Here is a 22509-nt window from a genome sequence, read left to right on the forward strand (position 1 = left end):
CACCCAAGTGCACAGAGGAGAGAGCTCACCATCCCCCACTTTCTCTGTTTGTGTTCCTTTCTCCATTACTCCCTTGATCCCTCTACTTCTCTCCCACACTCATTTACACCAACCCACTTGTACAGTATTTTTCCAGTTGTGTCAAAATGTAACTTTGCTATCAAGGAACTGAAGAATGACGAGCACATCTTCCTTTGACAAGACGTTCCCTAAGTGGACGTTGTATACCTTTTCTGTCACACACACTTTGACTTTTGTCAGGTAAAATTCACTTTATGGTCCACTTGTGTTCCACAAACTGAAAGCAAGTGGTGGCAAATGTTGACACAGAGGTGTAGCAATTTATTTACTTCATCTTGTACTTGAGGCATATATTTTTTCTTAATCATAATCTGCTTTTGGGACCGCCTACAGTATATTTACACATTCTGCTACCTTCACATTAAGAGATGATTGCAAATTGTTTAAATCAAATGCAGAATGCAAAAATCCAGACTTAGATTCAAAAATTGTAATCAGCAGGTGGATTTCTGAAGAAACTGAGTGAACACATGCTTGTCCATCAATTGGGGGCTACGTGCTCCTTCAAGTTCTCATGAAAGTTTTTGGGTACAGTGGCACTTCTACGATGGAAAACACTCTGTTCCAGGCTCTTGGTTGTGCAAATTTAGAGGCCTATTTTCCCTAGAAAATCCATCCATCCATTTTCTTTACCGCTTATCCTCACTAGAGTCCCGGGCTGCTGGAGCCTATCCCAGCTATCTTCGGGCGGCAGGCGTGGTACACCCTGAACCGGTCGCATGCCAATCGCAGAGCACATATAAACAAACAACCATTCGCGCTCACATTCACACATATGGGCAATTTAGAGTCTTCAATCAACCTACCACGCATGTTTTGGTGATGTGGGAGGAAACCGGAGTCCCCGGAGAAAACCCACCCAGGCACGGGGAGACATGCAAACTCCACACAAGCGGGGCCGGGATTTGAACACCGGTCCCCAGAACTGTGAGGCAGATGTGCTAACCAGTCGGCCACCATACCAGCTCCCTAGAAAATGCTGACTCAAATTCCAAATTGTAAGACCTCATTGGCATTCGACTTGAGAGGTTCCAATGCGTTTGAAGTATTTTCTTGTAGATTCACAGATGCCATCATTCCTTGTTCAATCCCTCACAGGCCTGCTACACGTACGCCAGGTGCCTTACCTCAACTGTCTTGCTAGTCAACTGCCTGACCATAAGGACTTGGCCTTTAAGATCAAGAGGAAACAGTTCAGCATTGAGGTATGTTGTCAAGGCCACTTGGCGTTGCATATCCCACTAGCAAGTAGGCAATTGCCTGTTTATTTTTTATATAAATATGTTAATCTGAAGTAAACACATTTTAACAACTAGAGCTGTCAAAAATGCCATCAGACTACTAGTCTGCCATTTTCTTTATCTTTTCAGCCATGATTTGTCATCCTAATTTTCCGGTTTTCTGGGTATCATACAGTGTCAGAAGGCTGCATGCTTTTTGGAAGACTAACCGTGTCCCCCCACAATATTGTGGTTGATTATTCACACCCTGCTATTTCACATATTTTTAAAAAAATATTTTTATGGATTTTTACAGTATACCTGCATTATAATGCCTTGCTTGTGGGACAGGGGAGCCAAAGTCACTAATGGAATTTTTTGCCATTTAATGAACGCTGGGAGAACAGTAAAACACACAGTGCAAACTGATTTGGTGTGGGCCACAGCTCACAGCCAGGCATTCACACGCACTGACCGACATTATATGCCAAATAACCAGGCCCCACTTCTGAAAGGCACACAGACATGCCACAATACGTACAATATTTTCCATACATTCTATGCTTGCAATTTTTTTGTGTGTAGTCAAAAACATTTACAATGTGTTTACAAAGTGTTTTAATAGGTTCAAATGTGTTGAAAGCATGTATATCCAGTATGCATGTATAGAGGACTAACAGTTTTCCCCCCACAATATTACAGTTCATCCTTCACACCCTGCTTTTTCACGTTTTTTTAAACAATCATTTTTATGGATTTTTACAGTATACTTACAAAATGGGAAAGGAGAGCCAAAGTCACTAATGGACTTTTTAGCCGTTTAATTTACATTGGGAGAACTCATGCAGGATTTGCTGTCGGCCATAGCTCACGGCCGGACATTCACACATGGACTGTTGTATATACTATACACACATATATATATACACACACACACTTCTTTTTCAGGGACATCCCTGTTTATTTCAGCAAGACAATGACAAGCCACGTTCTGCATGTACTCCAACAGCGTGACTTCATTGTAAGAGTTGCGAGTACTAGACTGTCCAGACCTGTCTCCCATTGAAAATGTGTGGGGCATTATGAAGGGCAAACTACGACGAGGGGACCCCAGACTGCTGAGCAAGTTGAGTTGTACATCAAAGCAAGAATGGGAAAGAATTCTACATACAGAGCTTCAACAATTAAGCGTCCTCAGTTCCTGAGTGTTGTTACGTGTTGCAGACATTAAATTCAAAATGAGCGAATATTCGCAAAAAAAGAAAACAATGTTCAACAGTTTGAACATTAAATATTTTGGTAGTATATTAAATTGAATGTAGGTCAATTTGATTTGCAAATCATTGTATTCTGTTTTTATTTACATTTTACACAACATCCCAACTTCATGGAAATTGTGGTTTTTATATATATTGTGTATACTGCGGGTCTGGAATGTATCCCTTCCTATAAGCAGGGGTCCACTGTTGTGCAATCATCATCACTGGTCAGTGTTTGGCACTGGTTTATTAAATATGGTGTACAAGTGTTAGGTAGTATTTACATCTTAAAGTGACCTCATTTTATTCTTATGTTCTAATATTTTTGCAGGAAGTTTGACAAAAATATGTTAATGAAAATTCCGAAGACAGTTATCAACAAAACAGTTTTCTGTAAAACAGCTTGTGGTCTCTGACAATTACAATGAACTGATCCCAACTGTAGGAATACAAGTAGTTTCCTGTAATCTCCAAACAATTGTTTTGTTGTACAGTTTGCTATTTAACGCTCACGCTTCACTTCTTTTAGGTATATGTCGATGATGATAAGATGGCCTTTTGTGGTAGTTATCTTGAAGTGTCATTTCAGTACATCACTATTTCGCTCATAATAAACAAAATGTAACATTTCACTTAATTGGATAACAGGCGGTATACCTTGTTTCTTTTAACTTGGTTTTCTTCCGAAATTGCTTTTTATTTATTAACTCAAAACAAGTTTTATGTATTTACTTAAATCAAATAATTTGTTTATTAAGAAAGCCATATTAATACGTATTCTTCAGAAACTGAAATAAAGTGCTGATAATGAGTTTCCCAAATTAGCCACTCTGTTGACCAGTCTTTTTGTTACTACTGGAGGAACAAGCAGAAACGTGGACCCCAAAAAGCAGACACTACAAAGTCATCAAGCAATCAACAAAGTTTTATTGACCCAAGCTAAGTAACGTGAATAACAAACCAAAAGTGAACAACAAAAAACAACAGACATAACGTCGAGGCAAATAGGTAAAAGAGAATAGCTACCATCAAAAAGAGGTGAGCAAAAACACAACAAATAACCTACAAACTATGGTCAAACACTAAGCAAACAAAAATCACAGTAATAATTATACTCAACAAGACGGTCAAACTAACATCAATTATACGAGTAACACTAAAAAGTGACTAGGAATGACCGGGTGAAAGCCGTCGAGGCAATGGTGGCAAGCGATGGGCATTGAGCCGATGCCTTCCTGCAGCTTTACCTGATCCTAAGTACTCAGCTGATGACAATGGGAAGCAGGTGCAAAGCCAGAGACTTGTGCCCGCCAATGCTCACCATGAGGACTGGAAAATACAGACAACAAGCAGTGCTTGCAGAAATATGATACTTTTGTCTGCTATTGAGTGACAAAATGAAAGGTGAAGCTGTTGATTGCACACTGTTACAGCTGCATATACAGTGGGTACGGAAAGTATTCAAACCCCCTTAAATTTTTCACTCTTTTTTTATATTGCAGCCATTTGCTAAAGTCATTTAAGTTAATATTTTTCCACATTAATGTAGACACAGCACCCCATATTGACAGAAAAAAAACGGAATTGTTGAAATTTTTGCAGATTTATTAACTGAAATTTCACACTGCCATAAGTATTCAGACCCTTTGCTCAGTATTTAGTACAAGCACCCTTTTGAGCCATGAGTCTTTTTTGGAATGATGCAACAAGTTTTTCACACCTGGATTTGGGGACATTGAACATTGGTGGACAGCCATTTACACGTTTTTCCAGATATGCTCAATTGGGTTGAAGTCAGGGCTCTGTCTGGGCCATTAAAAAACAGTCACGGAGTTGGTCTGAAGCCACTCCTTCGTTATTTTAGCTGCTTGCTTAGGGTCATTGTATTTTTTGAAGGTGAACCTTCGACCCAGTGTGAAGTCCTGAGCACGCTGGAGAAGGTTTTCATCCAGGATATCCCTGTACTTGGCCGCATTAATCTTTTCTTCAATTGCAACCAGTCTCCCTGTCCCTCCAGCTGAAAAACACATCCACAGCATGATGCTGCCACCACCATGCTTCACTGTTGGGACTGTATTGAACAGGTGATGAGCAGTGCCTGGTTTTCTCAACACAGGCCATTTAGAATTAAGGCCAACAATTTCTGTCTTGGTCTCAACAGACTAGAGAATCTCACCATCTTGGGAGTCCTTCAGGTGTTTTTTTAGCCAACTCCATGCGGGCTTTCATGTGTCTTGCACTGAGGAGACGCTTCCGTGGGACCACTCTGCCATAAAGCCCCGACTGGTGGAGGGCTGCAGTGATGGTTGACTTTCTTCCAGTGATGGTTGACTTTCTACAACTTTCTCCCATCTTCCAACTCCACCTCTGGAGCTCAGCCACAGTGATCTTTGGGTTCTTCTTTACCTCTCTCACCAAGGCTCTTCTCCCCCAGTTGCTCAGTTTGGCCGGACAGCCAGCTCTTGGAAGGGTTCTGATCGTCCCGAACGTCTTCCATTTAAGGATTATGAAGGCCACTGTGCTCTTAGGAACCTTAAGTGCAGCAGAATTTTTTTTGTAACCTTGGCCAGATCTCTGCCTTGCCACAATTTTGTCTCTGAGCTCTTCAGGCAGTTCCTTTGACCTCATGATTCTCATTTGCTCTGACATGCACTGTGAGCTGTAAGGTCTTATATAGACAGGGTTGTGGCTTTCCTAATCAAGTCCAATCAGTATAATCAAACACAGCTGGACTCCAATGAAGGTGTAGAATAATTTTAAGGATGATCAGAAGAAATGGACAGTACCCGAGTTAAATATATGAGTGTCACAGCAAAGGGGTTGAATACTTATGGCAGTGTGATATTTCAGTTTTTCTTTTTTTATAAATCAGCAAAAATGTCAACAATTACATTTTTTTCTGTCTATATGGGGTGCTGTGTGTACATTAATGAGGGAAAAAATAAACTTAAATGATTTTAACAAATGGCTGCAATATAACAAAGAATAAAAAATTTAAGGGGGTCTGAAATCTTTCCGTACCCACTGTAAGTTGAATTCAAAAGAGTAAATATTTTCCATCTATATGGATTTAATTTGCACAGCACATTAACTTGTTGGCAATTTGAGATGCAACCACAAAGGAATTCTTAAATATTTTCTTTAAAATCATGAAAAGTGCCTCTTATATTTTTATATAATCACTACTTAGCTGCCAAGTAAACCAAAAGCAAATATCAGACATCAGAGTCTAAATGGCAATGGTAATAGTCACATTAGCCGCGTAAATAGTGTTAGATCTTTACAATGTGACAAAGTGTAACCTGCCATTGAATTCCAAAGAGGAATTTCCTGGGCCCTATGCTGCCATAAACAAGAACTTTAAATCCTGTCACAGTTCTAGACTATGGTCTTTACTAAATAGTACATTTTGTGTTTTTCGTCTTATAGCCAAGAAAAAGGCTGATTCTTGTCCAACTCAACCTAAAACCCCAATTCCAATGAAGTTGGGACGTTGTGTTGAACATAAATAAAAACAGCATACAATGATTTGCAAATCATGTTCAACCTATGTTTAATTGAATACACTACAAAGACAAGATATTTAATGTTCAAACTGATGAACTTTATTGTTTTTAGCAAATAATCATGAACTTAGAATTTTATGGCTGCAAAACGTTCCAAAAAGCTGGGACCACTGTGTTACATCACCTTTTCTTTTAACAACATTCAATAAACGTTTGGGAACTGAGGACACTAATTGTTGAAGCTTTGCCGGTGGAATTCTTTCCCATTCTTGCTTGATGTACAGCTTCAGCTATTCAACAGTCCGGGGTCTCTGTTGTCGTATTTTCTGCTTCATAATGCGCCACACATTTTCAATGGGAGACAGGTCTGGACTGCAGCCAGGCCAGTCTCTTACTTGCACTTTTTTACTACGAAGCCACGCTGTTGTAACACATGCAGAATGTGGTTTGGCATTGTCTTGCTGAAATAAGCAGCGGTGTCCATGAAAAAGACGTTGCTTGGATGGCAGCATATGTTTCTCCAAAACCTGTATGTACCTTTCAGCATTAATGGTGCCTTCACAGATGTGCAAGTTACCCATGCCATTGGCACTAACACAGCCCCATACCATCACAGATGCTGGCTTTGAAACTTTGCGTCCATAACAGTCCGGATGGTTCTTTTCCTCTTTGGCCCGGAGGACACGACGTCCAAAATTTGCAAAAACAATTTGAAATGTGGACTCGTCGGACCACAGAACACTTTTCCACTTTGCATCAGTCCATCTTAGATGAGCTCGGGCCCAGAGAAGCCGGCGGCGTTTCTGGGTGTTGTTGATAAATGGCTTTTGCCTTCCATAGTAGAGTTTCAAGTTGCACTTACGGATGTAGCGCCGAACTGTATTTACTGACATTGGTTTTCTGAAGTGTTCCTGAGCCCATGTGGTGATATCCTTTACACATTGATGTCGGTTTTTGATGCAGCGCCGCCTGAGGGATCGAGGGTCACTGGCATTCAATGTTTGTTTTCGGCCTTGCCGCTTACATGCAGTGATTTCTCCAGATTCTCTGAACCTTTTGATGATATTTTTTCGACTGTCACATAACTCGCACTGAGAGTAACCTGCCACTGAACTACTACTCTCTCTGCTCCCTACTCTGGAGGCAAATAAGGGGGGCCTTCCTCTTAGCTCAGGCCCATGATTGGTCCTCATTACATTATCACACCCTCTGGTGCCTGGCTCTTAGTGAGCGCCATTGTTTCAAGCAGGGGCTCAGGGGGAGGAGAGAAACCCACTAAACATTCCCCGTATCCTTAGAGTAAAACCTTTCCTATTTTCTGCCAGCATTTACTCTCCTTTCCATTGCACCTCGTCACCTCCCTTTTTTGACCACATGAATAGTCCTCTCCGGTTTAGATTTATAAGGTCTGTAAAACTCAAGGTGGTTCTCCCCAATGGTCTTTCAATAAGACCTCTGTAATAGCCAAGGGGGGCAAGGCCTAAAGCAGGGGTGGTCAATTAATTTTTCCAAAGGGGCCATGTGGGAAACTGTAACAGATGTCAAGGGTCACGCCAACATGCTAATCTCATCGTTCTCCATATTAATTTAATACAGTTATATAAAGCCGTAAATTGTACTCTTTTGATAAGCTGCTACTTTTATAAATGTGCTTTGTTGTTCTAATGAGTCAATATGTTTAAACAATTATCAGCAGTCATATTAAAATTCCATATTAATTCTAATACTGTGTCAATATTTGATTAACATTCACAAAAATATGTCTACAGCATGCATAATTTTGTTTTACATGTGCTGACATTTTGAGCACAAACCGTTAACTTGTCACTCGCTTACTCATTAAGTTAGCCATTCCTTGTTGGGACTCCCAAACCATAGATCAAACCCCCTCTTCCCTCCACCTGGCAAGAAATAAGAATGTTGCTCACATGAGGACCAGTGTTGGCATTGTCACTAGTCACTTTTTTAAAAAACAGTCATTAAGGTTTGGCGAAGTCACTTAATATAGCGAGAAAGTCGCTAGGTTCACACTGAAGACACGTCTTCGCTCTTTCTCATCTGTACCACCGACTCATGTGCACATCAAAATAAAAGCACTATAATTTAAGTCTTATTTTGACTTCACCAACATTGAGGGGCCATTCAGAGACCGTGGACAGGCCGGTTGTGGCCGCAGACATCCAGCCTAACCTTGTCCAGGTCTGGCCCATTGCATCCCTCGTTACCCGTTGTGTTGCTTGAATAAAGTTCCATACACCCCAAAAGTCCTTCAACAAAGTGCCATAAATTATAAAATTGCTTTTGAAATTGTTGTAATAACACATTGTCCTCTCCTGTTATATAGTTAGATTGTAATAGAATTGTATAGAATAGTCACAAATATTGAAGTGTATGTTGAGTCTTAATTGTCTTCACTCAAGTTTAATCCATTATACTGTACCTCTGTTTAAGATCATGTCCACATCTACACAGAATGTAAATGTATTGTCGTTTGGCCTTTATGATAATTTTCTTCTGGCTTCTGATTAGCTAAAATGTCCTTATGACTGAGCGTTATAGTACCACCTTTCTTCAGCCTCTTTTTGACTGAATATAGTTTAATGGAGACAGACATGGGTGTGGAAAGAGATGGTAAGATTCCAAGAGTAAGGGTAAATATAAAATGTGTGCTTGTACACAGCATTAAAATAGAGCTCTGACTCTGGTTGCTTTTATAATATGCGTGACCTGTTGGTCTACTGCCTCGGTGGGTTGCTGATTGACACATGGATTGCAATTGGACTCTAAGCCCAGTGTCTGACGTGTGACAGCCCACACCATCCCTGCTAATCAGCTCATTTACTCAAGCTGCAAGACATCTATGCCCTGGGCCATATAATGCAGCATTGCAGGAACATCTACTCATCTATAACATTCACGATAGTTAATGAAAACCTCAACTGCTCCACTGTTTGCTGTTTTTAATTCACTCCCTATTTGAAATCCCATTGTAGACATATGATTTTTGAGAATGACTGCCATCAATTGACATTGTTAGCTCCTCACCAGTCTGGTCAGGCAGATCCCCATCCCCCCCTTTGCTCATAATAGTCACGCAAATTTCCTAAACACTGTTCAACTCACACGTCTATCACGTAGCACCATAAGAACGGGGAAAATAATTGCATTGGACGGAACAATTCTACCAAAGTGACACATGCTGGTACTAAATGAGTAGAATTAATTCACTATTTGTCAATTGAACACATTTTAGTGCTGGCTCTGACAAACGTGAGCTCACAAGCTTCTGTTGGTTGTGTGATAAGGTTACCATGGTAGCTACTGATGTGTCAGAGAGTTCAAACTCGGGTTGATGAGCAATTATTAGCTGTGATGCCTGAAGACAGAATTAACCCATGGCCCTGTCTGAGCAGGTAGAGGAGTGCTAGGTGTTTAAACAAGATTAACACATTCTCATACACGCATACGCAGACAGTTCTTCACCCCCTGCCTCCAAAGATATTGACATTCATACAGTGGTCTCAGTCACACACTGACTGAGAAACCAACAAGGATAGATAACGTGACTGACACTTTCTTGAGCGCGCATACCGTCTCTGTGCGAACTTTGTCTTTTCTGTCGCTAGTTTCACAACACAGGATGCTTTAAGGATGAAGCGCCGCTGTGGTATGCAGTTACATTTGCTCTTACCTTTGTTTGACCCTTGAAACTGACAGGCAACTTGCCTGTTGGGTACTGGGGTGCCAGAGGCAGGTCGTGGGGTCAAATACAGTGTAAGATGGGGATTTGTGTCAAATTAGTCTTCTGTTTTGAGGCTATGTTTGAGGTGTCTGTTTCACTGACAAGCTTCATCACTTGCAGTTTGAACACTTGCTTTGAGGTTTTCATTGATGGGATTTCGTGTTTTCTTTATGTTAAGTTTAAGTGATGGATTTATTTCTTGCAAAGTTGCCATTTTTTGCACACCTAAATAATGTCAACTTGTGTTACAGAGGTGCATTAGAGAAATGGAAAGTCATTTTCCATCTGCAGCTAAAGACGAGTGAAGATTCTTAACCCCGTCAATACAAGAGCCAATCGTTGTCACTGTATTTAACCTTTTTAACCTTCTGCCATAATAAACATCCATCCATCCATCCATTTTCTTCACCGCTTATCCTCACTAAGGTCGTGGGCTACTGGAGCCTATCCCAGCTATCTTCTGGCGGGAGGCGTGGTACACCCTGAACCGGTCGCCAGCCAATCGCAGGGCGCATAGAAACAAACAACCATTCGCACCCACATTCACACCTACGGGCAATTAAGATCAACCAATCAACCTACCACGCATGTTTTGGGGATGTGAGAGGAAACCGGAGTGCCTGGAGAAAACCCACCCAGGCACGGGGAGAACATGCAAATTCCACACAGGTGGGGCAGGGATTTGAACCCCGGTCCCCAGAACTGTGAGGCAGATGTGCTAACCAGCCGTCACCGTGCCGGCCCTTAATAAACAAAAGTCGTCCACCGTGCCGGCCCATAATAAACAAAATGTGGATAATAAATATTTTGAGCAGATGAAAAGCAATAAAGGTATATTTTTGATGTGCCGAGTCTGAAAACCTGCCACAAGAAGTAGGAATACTGAATTAATGATGATTTTGTCTCAATTTACCCACAAATTTACTATGGAGTACGGGTCTGGGTCTGTTTAATTGACCACAAAGCCAACCTACCGTATTTTCCGCCCATAAGGCGCACCGGATTGTAAGGCACAGTCTCAATTATGGGGTCTATTTCTGTACTTAAGCCATACATAAGGCGGCGCATGCTAAAACAAGGTAACGGAAGTAAAACAGTGAGTTTGGTTGAACTTTATTCTACTACACATTTAAAAATACACTCACATTATTTTTTGTATCAATCTTTTGTCACAAATCCATCGAAGTCCTCATCATCTGTATCTGAATTGAACAGTTGGGCAATTTCGCCATCAAACATGCCGGGTTCCCTCTCGTCATTGTCGGAGTCAGTCTCGTTGCCGGGTGGCTGTTCAGCACTGATGCCGGCTTTTGCAAAAGCTCGGACAAGAGTCAAAGCAGATACCCTAGCCCAGGCATCCACAATCCATTCACATAAGGTGGCGTAACTTAGTAAAGGTGTGTTCGCCGTCTCTCATCCAGCGCTCCCACCCCGCTCGCAACTTCACTTTGAACACCCTGTTTACACCAATGTCCAGCGGTTGGAGTTCGCTGGCAGTTACTGGCTGCTCTATTCCCATTTACAACCGCGTAACTAATAGCCTGTAGTTTGAATTGTGCTTCTCTTCGCTGATGCCATTTTCGTGGGTCCTTAGCCAAACGAGCTGTTCTGCAGCATACCGGTAGTACAATATACCTACCGGAGGCGTGACGGAGGTAAGCGTACGTACTGTATGTAGCTTTACGTAATGTTCTCTAATTGGTTTATCGCTGCCAGCGTACGTAGTGTACGTATTATGTCCCTATGTCGGCGGGAAATGGTCCACCAGTCAATCAAGCGGTGCGCTTACCAAAATCGCACAACAACATTTTTACAGATTTTGGAACGCCATGCACACCTAAGGCGCACCGTTTATTTTTGAGAAAATGAAAGGCTTTTAAGTGCGCCTTATAGTGCGGAAAATACGGTACTCGGAGGAAGCCGTGACTTATCCTGTTGATGGGTTTACTGTACCTGCTGGCATTGAATGGAAGAGCATTTAATTGTTTTGCCTGTCACTATACATCACATGAACAAAGATACATTTGTAATGAATAAATAATCATTTTCGGACAAATTAAATGAAATTGGATAATTTCCAGCAGCACCCCTGATGGTCTCTCAAGGCACGCTAGTGTTCCCTGGCACATTGTTTGGGAATCGCTCCATTAAACTATGAAACAGACTGATTTCATAACATTTACTGTAAATATAAAATATCAGTACAGGGTTTTTTTTTATAACTTAGTACACATTGTTATAAACTGAGTAATGTAAGTGGACATTTCTGATGCTTTGTGGTGTGTTTTTATTCATTAATTTGCTCTAAAACATTTTTTATGGCTCTTAAAAGAACGGAAATGTGGCAGGCACGGTTGCCATTGGACAAAGACGAGACCACGTTGCTAGGATTATGATCAAGATGGGAGGAGCCGGAAATGATGATATTGCTGAGGAGAAGAACAAAAGAGCTTCTCAAGTCGAAGGAGGCATATAGAGTAGGTTAATGTTCCTTGGCATGTCCTCAAAACGTCTTTAAGACGGTGGCTGTGTGTGCCCCTACCCCATCAAAGCCTGTGAGTGCCGAGGGAAGGGTGTTAATGGACCTACAGTATGTGAGGAACAGAGCAAAGGCTCGGAGAAGAGGGAAGGGAGGGCGGAGGGATTAGCGTTGAGGAGCAGTTAAGTGATTCTCAGGTCAGGTTTAATTAGCATGAGGGCTTTTCCATAGAGGCACCAAACCGTATTATTGAGGGAAATATAAAAAGAGATGGAAAGAAGAAATTATGGAATGCAGAACAAGTTAGACAGAGATGCAGTCCTTGAGGCTTGTATTTGTATGTTTGTAGTCCATGCATGTCCTTATATGCATGCCACAAAACACTAAAAAGTCAAAAAAAAGTTAACTCTGTTAAAATAGACTTGTTTTATATTATATATATTATATATATATATATATATATATATATATATATATATATATATTATGTTTAAGTGAGATTTAGGTTTACTAGACCTCATTAAACTACTTGGAGAAAGCAAAGTAAGTTCTGTGTAAATCTGCCAGTGTTCTTCCTACCTCTTTCCTCAAGAATCACAATCAGATGGGAATGGACCTTTAAAATAATATTCCCTGTAAATAATTTATACCTCCTGTGAACCAACCTCTGCCGCATTTTGGAATGAGGTGCGCTTATGGTTTGCGCACGTATGCGAAGGAGAGAGCACTGCGAAGCCAAGCCAATGGCACGCGATCCGACGCCTCAGCCGTAAAAAATATTCACAACATACATCCAATCTGCATCTATTATTTAAGAGGATTTTTTTTTTTTTTTATCTATTCTGCAAATGTGCAGATGTGTTTGAAAAAGCCCAGCTTGGTAGAACTCTGCTGAGTTGAGTGTTTCATGGGTTCAACTACTATGCCTTGGTTTGTTTTTTGTATTTCTAACATTCTGTGGCCTCCTAATTAATTTGCATTTTCTTTGATAGTTGCAGTTCAGTTTTTAAGAATAGTACTTGTATTAGTATTCACAATAGTAAGATGTTTCACTCAAAAAAAAATCTCAAATGAATCGTTTCACTTTCAAAACATCCAGCGAGGCTGGTCGATATTTTGCAGTCGTGGTTGCTGTAGCGTAGTCAACAAATCTGCTCCCTTTTGTAATAAATCAACACGAAGCCAAAACATTGTGTCTCACAAAGGGACAGCGTTAAAGCAAAACAAAAGCGGGCATATTTGCTCCTCCTGCCAGACTATGTAAGAGTGTGGTTTGCCTCAACTGGCCCTGGAAGTGAAGCTGTTTCATCAGTGAGCAGTGAACCCTTAACATGGTCCATGCACCACTCAGCCCCCATCAGACCAGACTGGCCACACTGGGCTCAGTCCTGATTAAAGTAGCCCTACTTGTCTTCAGCTTCCCTTGAAGCGAGTTTGAGGCGAGGCAAGACTGTAACTTGCACGCCACCCTGCATCCGTGGAGTCTTGTGGAACTATAGGCTATGGCTAAGTGTCTGCAGGGGGGCTTTCCCATTAGCATAATGGTAGTGACTGGGGAAGCATCCCCTAGTGTTAAACCAAACTTTACATACACACACATTGTATATCTGTATCATGAAAACCACAATGCCTGATCAGTAGTGAAATTATCCAATGGAATACTTTTCCTTAAAATGTTCCCTTTTTTTCCCCTATTGTGAATTATGATTCCCATTCTCGAGCAGAGCACCCAGGACATGATGTAGTTTACATACATCTTATCATAGGCCACAATGCCTGCTCAGCAGTGAAATTATCCAGTTGTCTCAATAATTTCACCCAAAAAGTTGCCCTATTGTGATGAAACATGATACCCCGACCCGTGCAGAGAAAATGAAAATAGCCATAATTGGCATGAACTTTTGTGGTCTGAGTGGTTCAAAGGTGGAATGTTGATCCAGAGCAGGAGCATCAAACTCAGGAAAGCTCTCTGCTCGGCTCCTAAAAATAACATTCCCACACTCTCACGCCCGGTGTCCTGGAAGGGGAGGGTTGTCAAGAGGCGGAGTCAGTATATGCTGTGTCGCATTTGAATTTGATTACTCCATTTTTTTATTTTATTTTTTTTGCTTTCTTAGAAATACTTTCAATATGTAACAAAAATGTACAATGGACATGATTGACCAGAAAGAAACATACTCATTCGGTTTTGTCTGTGTTTCTCTGCTTTTCCATTGTCCCAAAATACCAATCGAAACTGCTCTGATTTCGTTGGGGTCCGGTTGCAATAGTATGGCACTGTTCACTTCAGTAAGGTACGGTGCAGTTAAACACGTCCATTAGTTGACTAAGGATTGTGACTCTGGTGCTTATGATGGGATGCAATTGAATGGAATGGGAAGAAAACCAAGATGATATTTAGGAAATACAGTAGATCGCATTGGCAAGTTGCACCCTGTCACACTGTTATGATGCTACGCTGTATATGTAGCTGACACAGCTATCACCATCCAAACTATACAAGCCCATAAAGGAAATGTGGAAATGGACTAAATCATTTGGTGCAAACCTGGCTTAACTTCCCCCCAGACTTCTGAAAACCTAAGTATTCTTGACGAAGTTTGTGGAACTAGCTGATGATGTGTCATCAAAGTAAATGTTCCCACTGAGACTGCAGGGATTAGCTTTCTTTCTTTCTTTCTTTAAATATTTGTTAACGCGCCAAATGTCAGATTTTATGAAGAAAGAAGCCAACTTTCTCATGTGCTACGAAGGCTGCCGATTATCTAAATGAATCTTGATGTGAAACTTTGGTTAAATAGAGGCGCAAATCTAATTTATTGTGTTGTGTTGCCTTAATCTGACAGTTGCACAGCAAAAACTGCTTTGAGATAGGTTTTCAGTTTTCACTTAGCCTTTTTCTACCTTCTCTGTCAGCAATCGCTGAGTCCTCGCTTAATGAAAACAAATTGGTCCCTTGATTCTTTCTTTATCGCCAAGTATACCATAAAGGCATTTGTTTCAGCTAATCACGGGACCTACTTAACCCCTGCCGCTGTGACTATGGTTCTGTTTAAAAAGGATTCACACAACAGTCAACAGAGTTGTTTAAAGCGGTATCGGCCATTGAGTGATGTCGGCTGGCAGCTGAATGTAGCGATGCTCGTGAATTTTATGAGGGCAAGTGTCCCTTTCCTTCAGAGTTCACAGGTGGCTATTGAAAGGCCAGGCCAGAGGTTGAAGGATAGTTAGGCCATGTATAGAAAACTGAATAGACTTTAATTACACTCTGTTGAGAAGTCAGTGGGCCACGTGAAAGACAAGTCTGCACTTCAAAGGGCAAGGTGTATTATGTAAAATTCTGACCCCTTCAAGAAGTGTGTGAGGCTGCATCTTTGTGTTTAGCCAGCAAAATATAGGAACATGATTATTTTTCTTGTGTGCTGTGTAACACACCTTTACCGCCTATATGTGAAGGTGGGAGAGACTCCGTGTGGGAGAATACTCCAGTGTGTGGCTTAACCAAACTCCCCTTTTGTCTCTAACAATGATGAGTGATGATGAGTGACAGGGGTGTTAGGAGTGGGATCTCGGGAACAGAATGCGCCTAAGCAGTGCTCACCCAAAATCACACAAAAGGTCAAATCAGAGGCAAGCTTCCTATGCACTGTATGGACCAACTTTGTGTCTCATGTACAGTGACTGAAACACCACTATTATTTTTCAGTATTTCCATTTGAGGTGTAACTGTATACTCCGCATAAAAAATAATGTAACAGTGAGGCCAGTTCCTTAATTTGTGCTTTAGGTAAAACCTATGAGTTTGACATCAAACGATGAATACAAGACAAGAGGTCAACATTTTAGCTTTTATTTTATAGTTATTTACAATACATTTGGATTAGGCACACAACTTTGGCTGGATTTACATGGATATGCCCATGGAAGGGGGGGGGGGGATGCATGGAATCAGTGTTCTCAGATCAGAATCAGGGCTTTCCAAAATGTGGATAAAAATCCAATGCGGATCGAATATCTGCCAATGCAACTGCAGAGTAAAACGGGCAAATGGGCTGTACCCCTTCATTGCAAATTTGATGTCGTCAAAATACATTGATTGGTATACACATGCACCTCTGCTCAAACAACAGAAATAAATGCAAAAAAAAATGTTTTATTTAAACTGCAGTGAAAATGAAACATAGTCTAAATATGTTATATTAAATATATCAATCATGCAATAAGGAAAATGATTGCCGACGGTGGTTAGTGGAGTAATGTGAAGATACCCTCATAAGAGTCAGCCAGGCCAACTAAACAGTATTTAACATTTAATGTTTCTATTATTTTCTTTAATATTATTCACTTACCTGTTGTCACTGAAGCTTGTGTAGTTATTTATGTTCATTTTGGACAACTGCGCAAACTGGTTTCAGGTGTTCTTTGAATGTAAATATACATACAGTTTATTGGAAATATGTCCCTCTAAACCTGAAAAAAAATAAATTGAATATAGGCATTAAATCCGAATTTGGCACAAATCCAGCCTTAGAAAAATGGATTTACCCTTTTTTCATGTGAGCAAGAAGATCAGGCCGTAAGTACATTACATTACAGTACGCTTAAGTACATTTTGTTTAATCCTTCTAGCAAACTAACCTGGTGGAAGTGATGACTGCAAGAGCTTTATTGATAACCCAACTATGTCCTCTCTTTGCAGCAAGTAAGGCCCACTGCACACAGAGTGACATGCGATTGAACTAGTTTTGTTGCCATTCAAAATTTGCGTTGTAACGCCGCAAAAGGCCAGTCAAAAATGTCAATGACAGTCTCTTACAGTGTGCTGTATATTTATTGTTTTACAATATTTAGAATTCCATCTGTACATGTGGCTAAAAATTGTAGCGTAGAGAGTCTCTGTCACCGAAATGCACAAGTGCAGTCAATAATTGGAGCAATCATTGCCAACGGACTCTCAAATATCGACGCTATTATTTCTCGCCCGTTTCCTCTCTTTGTTTTATAACATAGCTATGTTGGCTAGGGCAACCTGCTTGGTCCTTGACAATCGCACCATGGTGTTTATGGTTCAATAAAAAAATAAAAATAAATACAGTCCAGTATTGTTGCACCTCAAAACATAATTTCCCGATAAGAACCCCAGCGAACTGTTGGTATGTATGCGAGGATCAATCACCAGGTGTGCGAGTGTGATTTGCGGACTGTAAATTGTTCGCAATTGTCTACATCAGTCGCAATGATGGCAGCGCTCAGTGTGCGACCAGCCTAAGAAAACACAAACTCAGTTGTTCTTTAGTTGGTCAATTTCTATACATTTTGCTTACGCAACTCAACTACACACACAGCTTGCCTCTTAGCCGTCAGACCCCCTAATACACAGGCACACACACAAACTCATACACTAGCCCGGCTCCTAGCCAAGGATGAAGAGGACTTGCGTGCAAGTGTTTCCCAGGAGACAACTGTAGACCGAGGCTTCTGAAGGCCCGGGAATGGCTCTAGATGTCGGTTAGCGAGGAAGATTTTTTTTTTTTTTTTTTTGGTCTGCTCTCCTCCTTACCCTCCCCCTTTCAAAGCTCAGGCAGTGATCGTAATGGGGGGTGACAGCTCACCTCTCCCTAGCGTGCCTACGGTCCTCAGAGCGTTAGACCCCCCCAATGTATCCCCACCACCACGCCCCCAAGTCCCGGAAGGCCACAAAGGTTACTCCATATGTTAGTCTGCGAATTCTTATGAATCTCTCCCCCCCACACACACTCTTTCGTCCTCATGTGTGCTTGTTGTTGCTGACAAGTCTGGAACATTTTGTATTGGTCAAGTCTCGGTAATTTTTTTTCCCGTTTGTCATCATTTATGTCCGAATTGGGGTGTTTGGGTTATTTTGAGCTCTGTCATCATCAGTGTGTATAAAGATTCTAGGCCTGGTGTTTCACAAATATTGAAAGCTCTCTTTTTTTTTTTTTTAATTTATTTATTTTTTTTAAGTTATATTTGGTCTACAATCTGATAATACTGAATGTGAAAATGTACTAATGTGAAATAATTCCTGTAAACAACTTTAACGTTAATGGTTTTGCACAACGTCCATAATTTACATAGTTTAACAAACTAGATCTACCTCAGCTCAATACTTCAATTCAAAATGTCTGAAGAAATTTATAACTATACGTCAGCATCAGATTTCAGTGTTTTGGCTTGCTGAGTGACTTCATTTATATCAAATGTAATCTGCTTACTATCAAAAAGAGGAATGATGTCATTTAGCATACCTCATTAAACAGATCTGATAGGACACGACAGAAACAGCTTCTGATGTTCATGCTTTGAACGCTTTCAAGCCTGGCAAGAAGAATGAAGATGTAATTCACAAAATTAAAATTAAATCAGTACACTGCATTGTGGATCTTTTGAGTGTTGATTCCTGTGCAAGTCTAAGCTAGCTGGCAAAGTCAAATTGTATAATGAGAAGTGTGCATATTGAGGGGAGGGTTTGCGTGTGGAGATGAGCGAGGGTTAAAGCATGTGTCATGGTGAATATTGGAGTAGGCAGAGTGTTAGCAAGGTCAATTATACAATCAGTGTACACACAAAAGTGCCTTATTTACTCAAACTCAACTTGCTCGTTCTCATTCAATTTTTTTCAGACAGTGCTTTCCTTAACACTCTTTTTCTTTTAATATAATTAATCATCAGAAGTCACTTTTTAAATGTGTTTTTTCTGTCCTTATAAAGGGCCCAGAATCCAAACAACAACAAATTGTGGCATGCGGGTAGGATGCATATTCGGGGTGTAGGTATAGCTGGCTAGCATTTTGTGAAGGCATACAGTAAACGTGTTGATCCATAAAGAAGTGCACATGCTGTTATTTCAACGTTTTTGGGAAAACTTTCTGCATCTCATTTGTCCTTCACATACACACAAAAAGTGGGGATGACGTTTGGTTTGCCAGACACACAGTTGTACACAGACATAGCAGTGGTGCTGTGGGAATCAATTTGCAAGGTTAGAATATGCACGATAAGTGCCAGAGGGGGTATGTGCAGCATCCTCGCATCATCTCCAAACACCCTGCAGGCTGAAGTTGAGTTTCAGCCACACCCCACATATCACCACATTGTTGTGTTGTTTGGAGACGCCTGCTACACCTACCATGGGCACGCAAGGTTTTACCCATTTTTACTACACGTTTCCTGGGAGTCGTCACCTCAGAAAGTTGTGACCTGGTGTAATCTGAGGTCTTAATTCTAATCTGTGGGCAGTAATAGGCTTCTTACAAATGTGTGTGTATAATAGGAGAGACAAATGAATAGCATCTGTGTTGCGGTTTTATAACCCTTTCAGCAGCCAATATGTGAACACAGGGTGAAGCAACACATGTAGAATGATAATGTAACACTCACAGGCATATGCTTTATGTTCTGCAAAGAACGATACTACTACATACTACTCCATGTACAGTATATCCGTATGTCTGTATTATACTGCTCCCAGGTGGCCAAGGCACGCGCACCAGAAGGAGCAGCTCAGTGTCCATTGAATTGAAGCAAACAATGTGGCAACAGCTGTTTGATTCTTTACATTCTGTTTTTAATTATGTCATTACTGTATGTTATTATTAAGTGCACTATTATAGAGTGCTATCTTATTAATAAACACATTACAAAAATTGGTGAAGGGGTTTCGAGAGGCTGGAACAGATTTATGGCATTTCCATTCATTTTAATGGGGAAAGATAATTTGAGTTACAAACAAACTCATATCTCAAGGCACCACTGTACATTCACATAGAAGCCTATTTATTGTACAACCCCAATTCCAATGAAGTTGTGATGTTGTGTTAAACAAAAAAACAGAATACAATGATTTGCAAATCATGTTCAACCTATATTTAATTGAATACACTACAAAGACAAGATATTTAATGTTCAAACTGATGAACTTGATTGTTTTTAGCAAATAATCATGAACTTAGAATTTTATGGCTGCAACACATTCCAAAAAAGCTGGGACAGGGTCATGTTTACCACTGTGTTACATCACCTTTTCTTTTAACAACATTCAATAAACGTTTGGGAACTGAGGACACTAATTGTTGAAGCTTTGCCGGTGGAATTCTTTCCCATTCTTGCTTGATGTAAAGCTTCTGCTGTTCACAACAGTCCGGGGTCTCCATTGTCGTATTTTCTGCTTCATAATGCGCCACACATTTTCAATGGGAGAAAGGTCTGGACTGCAGGCATGCCAGTCTAGTACCTGCACTCTTTTACTACAAAGCCACGCTGTTGTAACACGTGCAGAATGTGGTTTGGCATTATCTTGCTGTAATAAGCAGGGGTGTCCATGAAAAAGACGTTTCTTGGATGGCAGCATATGTTTCTCCAAAACCTGTATGTACCTTTCAGCATTAATGGTGCCTTCACAGATGTGCAAGTTACCCATGCCATTAGCACTAACACAGCCCCATACCATCACAGATGCTGGCTTTGAAACTTTGCGTCCATAACAGGTTCATAACATGGTTCTTTTCCTCTTTGGCCGGAGGACACGTCGTCCACAATTTGCAAAAACAATTTGAAATGTGGACTCGTCGGACCACAGAACACTTTTCCACTTTGCATCAGTCCATCTTAGATGAGCTCGGGCCCAGAGAAGCCGGCGGCGTTTCTGGGTGTTGTTGATAAATGGCTTTTGCCTTCCATAGTAGAGTTTCAAGTTTCACTTACAGATGTAGCGCCGAACTGTATTTACTGACATTGGTTTTCTGAAGTGTTCCTGAGCCCATGTGGTGATATCCTTTACGGATTGATGTCCGTTTTTGATGCAGTGCCGCCTGAGGGATCGAAGGTCACGGGCATTCAACGTAGGTTTTCGGCCTTGCCGCTTACATGCAGTGATCTCTCCAGATTTTCTGAACCTTTTGATGATATGGAGCGTAAATTATGAAATTCCTAAATTCCTTGCAATTGTACGTTAAGGAACATTGTACTTAAACTGTTCGACTATTTTCTCACGCACTTGTTCACAAAGAGGTGAACCTCGCCCCATCTTTGCTTGTGAATGACTGAGCAATTCAGGGAAGCACCTTTTATACCCAATCATGGCACCCACCTGTTCCCAATTAGCCTGTTCACCTGTGGGATGTTCCAAACAGGTGTTTGATGAGCATTCCTCGACTTTCTCAGTCTTCGTTGTCACCTGCCCCAGCTTTTTTGGAACGTGTTGCAGCCATAAAATTCCAAGTTAATGATTATTTGCTAAAAACAATAACATTTATCAGTTCGAACATTAAATATCTTGTCTTTGTAGTGTATTCAATTAAATATAGGTTGAACATGATTTGCAAATCATTGTATTCTGTTTAACACAACTTCCCAACTTCATTGGAATCGGGGTTGTAGTTTTTGCGAGCTTTTCATAAAAATTTGTATAACTCTGGAGTTGGCATGACTAGCATTTTTCTACTATAAGCATGTAGAATGCTGCTCGGGCTTGCGACCTTTGCAACAAAACCTTAAACCAGAAGTACACTGAACCAAACCACAACACGTTTCCTTGCTTGTAAACTTTACAGACTTGAACAGAACATTCTTTGAGGATTGTTTCTTCCCGGGAATGACAAACACTGACGCATCACTATCCAAAGTTTTGATAGACAGTTGGACCCCTGCTAAAAAAAGTTTCTAGTTTTTTTTTAACCCCAAAAAATCTTGAATAAGCGGGGATAACCCACCAATAAGCATTTTCGGGCTTGGTTCTCCCCACCCCACAAAAGGAAAAACAAAGAAAATTTGTAAACATTTCAAAACATTTGGGGGGGGGGAAATTTAAAGAAAAAATATTATCTGCGAATAGGTGAGTCTACAGGTGCCAAACCGCGAGTATGCGGGCGTCCATTGTACATTGAGTGATAACCAGGTGGGTGTTGATTCTACAAACAGTACATTGAGAGGCCATCCAAACTAGCCACTCACTTTACTTTTGTTACCACATGATCATGTGATATGTTTGAGTAATTTCACAGATGGCTTCCTCAATCATTTTAAATTCCATAAAACAAAGTGCAAATCATTCAAGATGATTCACCCATTATTAGTATGGAAATTGGCACCGGGATGCCTTTGGATCCTGAAAGCTTATCACTTGAGTGACAGCTCAAGACACTTGTGGTTCATCGCACTGTATTTAAGGTATGTTTTATGTTTTCCAAACTTGACACATTAT

The 22509-nt window shown here is 40.8% G+C and overlaps 1 protein-coding gene across 1 annotated transcript in view; it reads left to right on the top strand.

Moving 5' to 3' along the window:
- The window catches only part of elp4 (elongator acetyltransferase complex subunit 4), an 82729-nt gene that overhangs the window by 32555 nt on the left and 27665 nt on the right, over positions 1-22509 (top strand). Inside the window, exon 9 of the mRNA XM_061765998.1 lies at positions 1180-1286. Coding sequence (XP_061621982.1) covers positions 1180-1286 — 107 coding nt within the window. The remainder of the gene's footprint in view (positions 1-1179; positions 1287-22509) is intronic.

Source organism: Phyllopteryx taeniolatus, chromosome 2 (genome assembly GCF_024500385.1).
Source record: "Phyllopteryx taeniolatus isolate TA_2022b chromosome 2, UOR_Ptae_1.2, whole genome shotgun sequence".
Classification (NCBI taxonomy): Eukaryota; Metazoa; Chordata; class Actinopteri; order Syngnathiformes; family Syngnathidae; genus Phyllopteryx; species Phyllopteryx taeniolatus.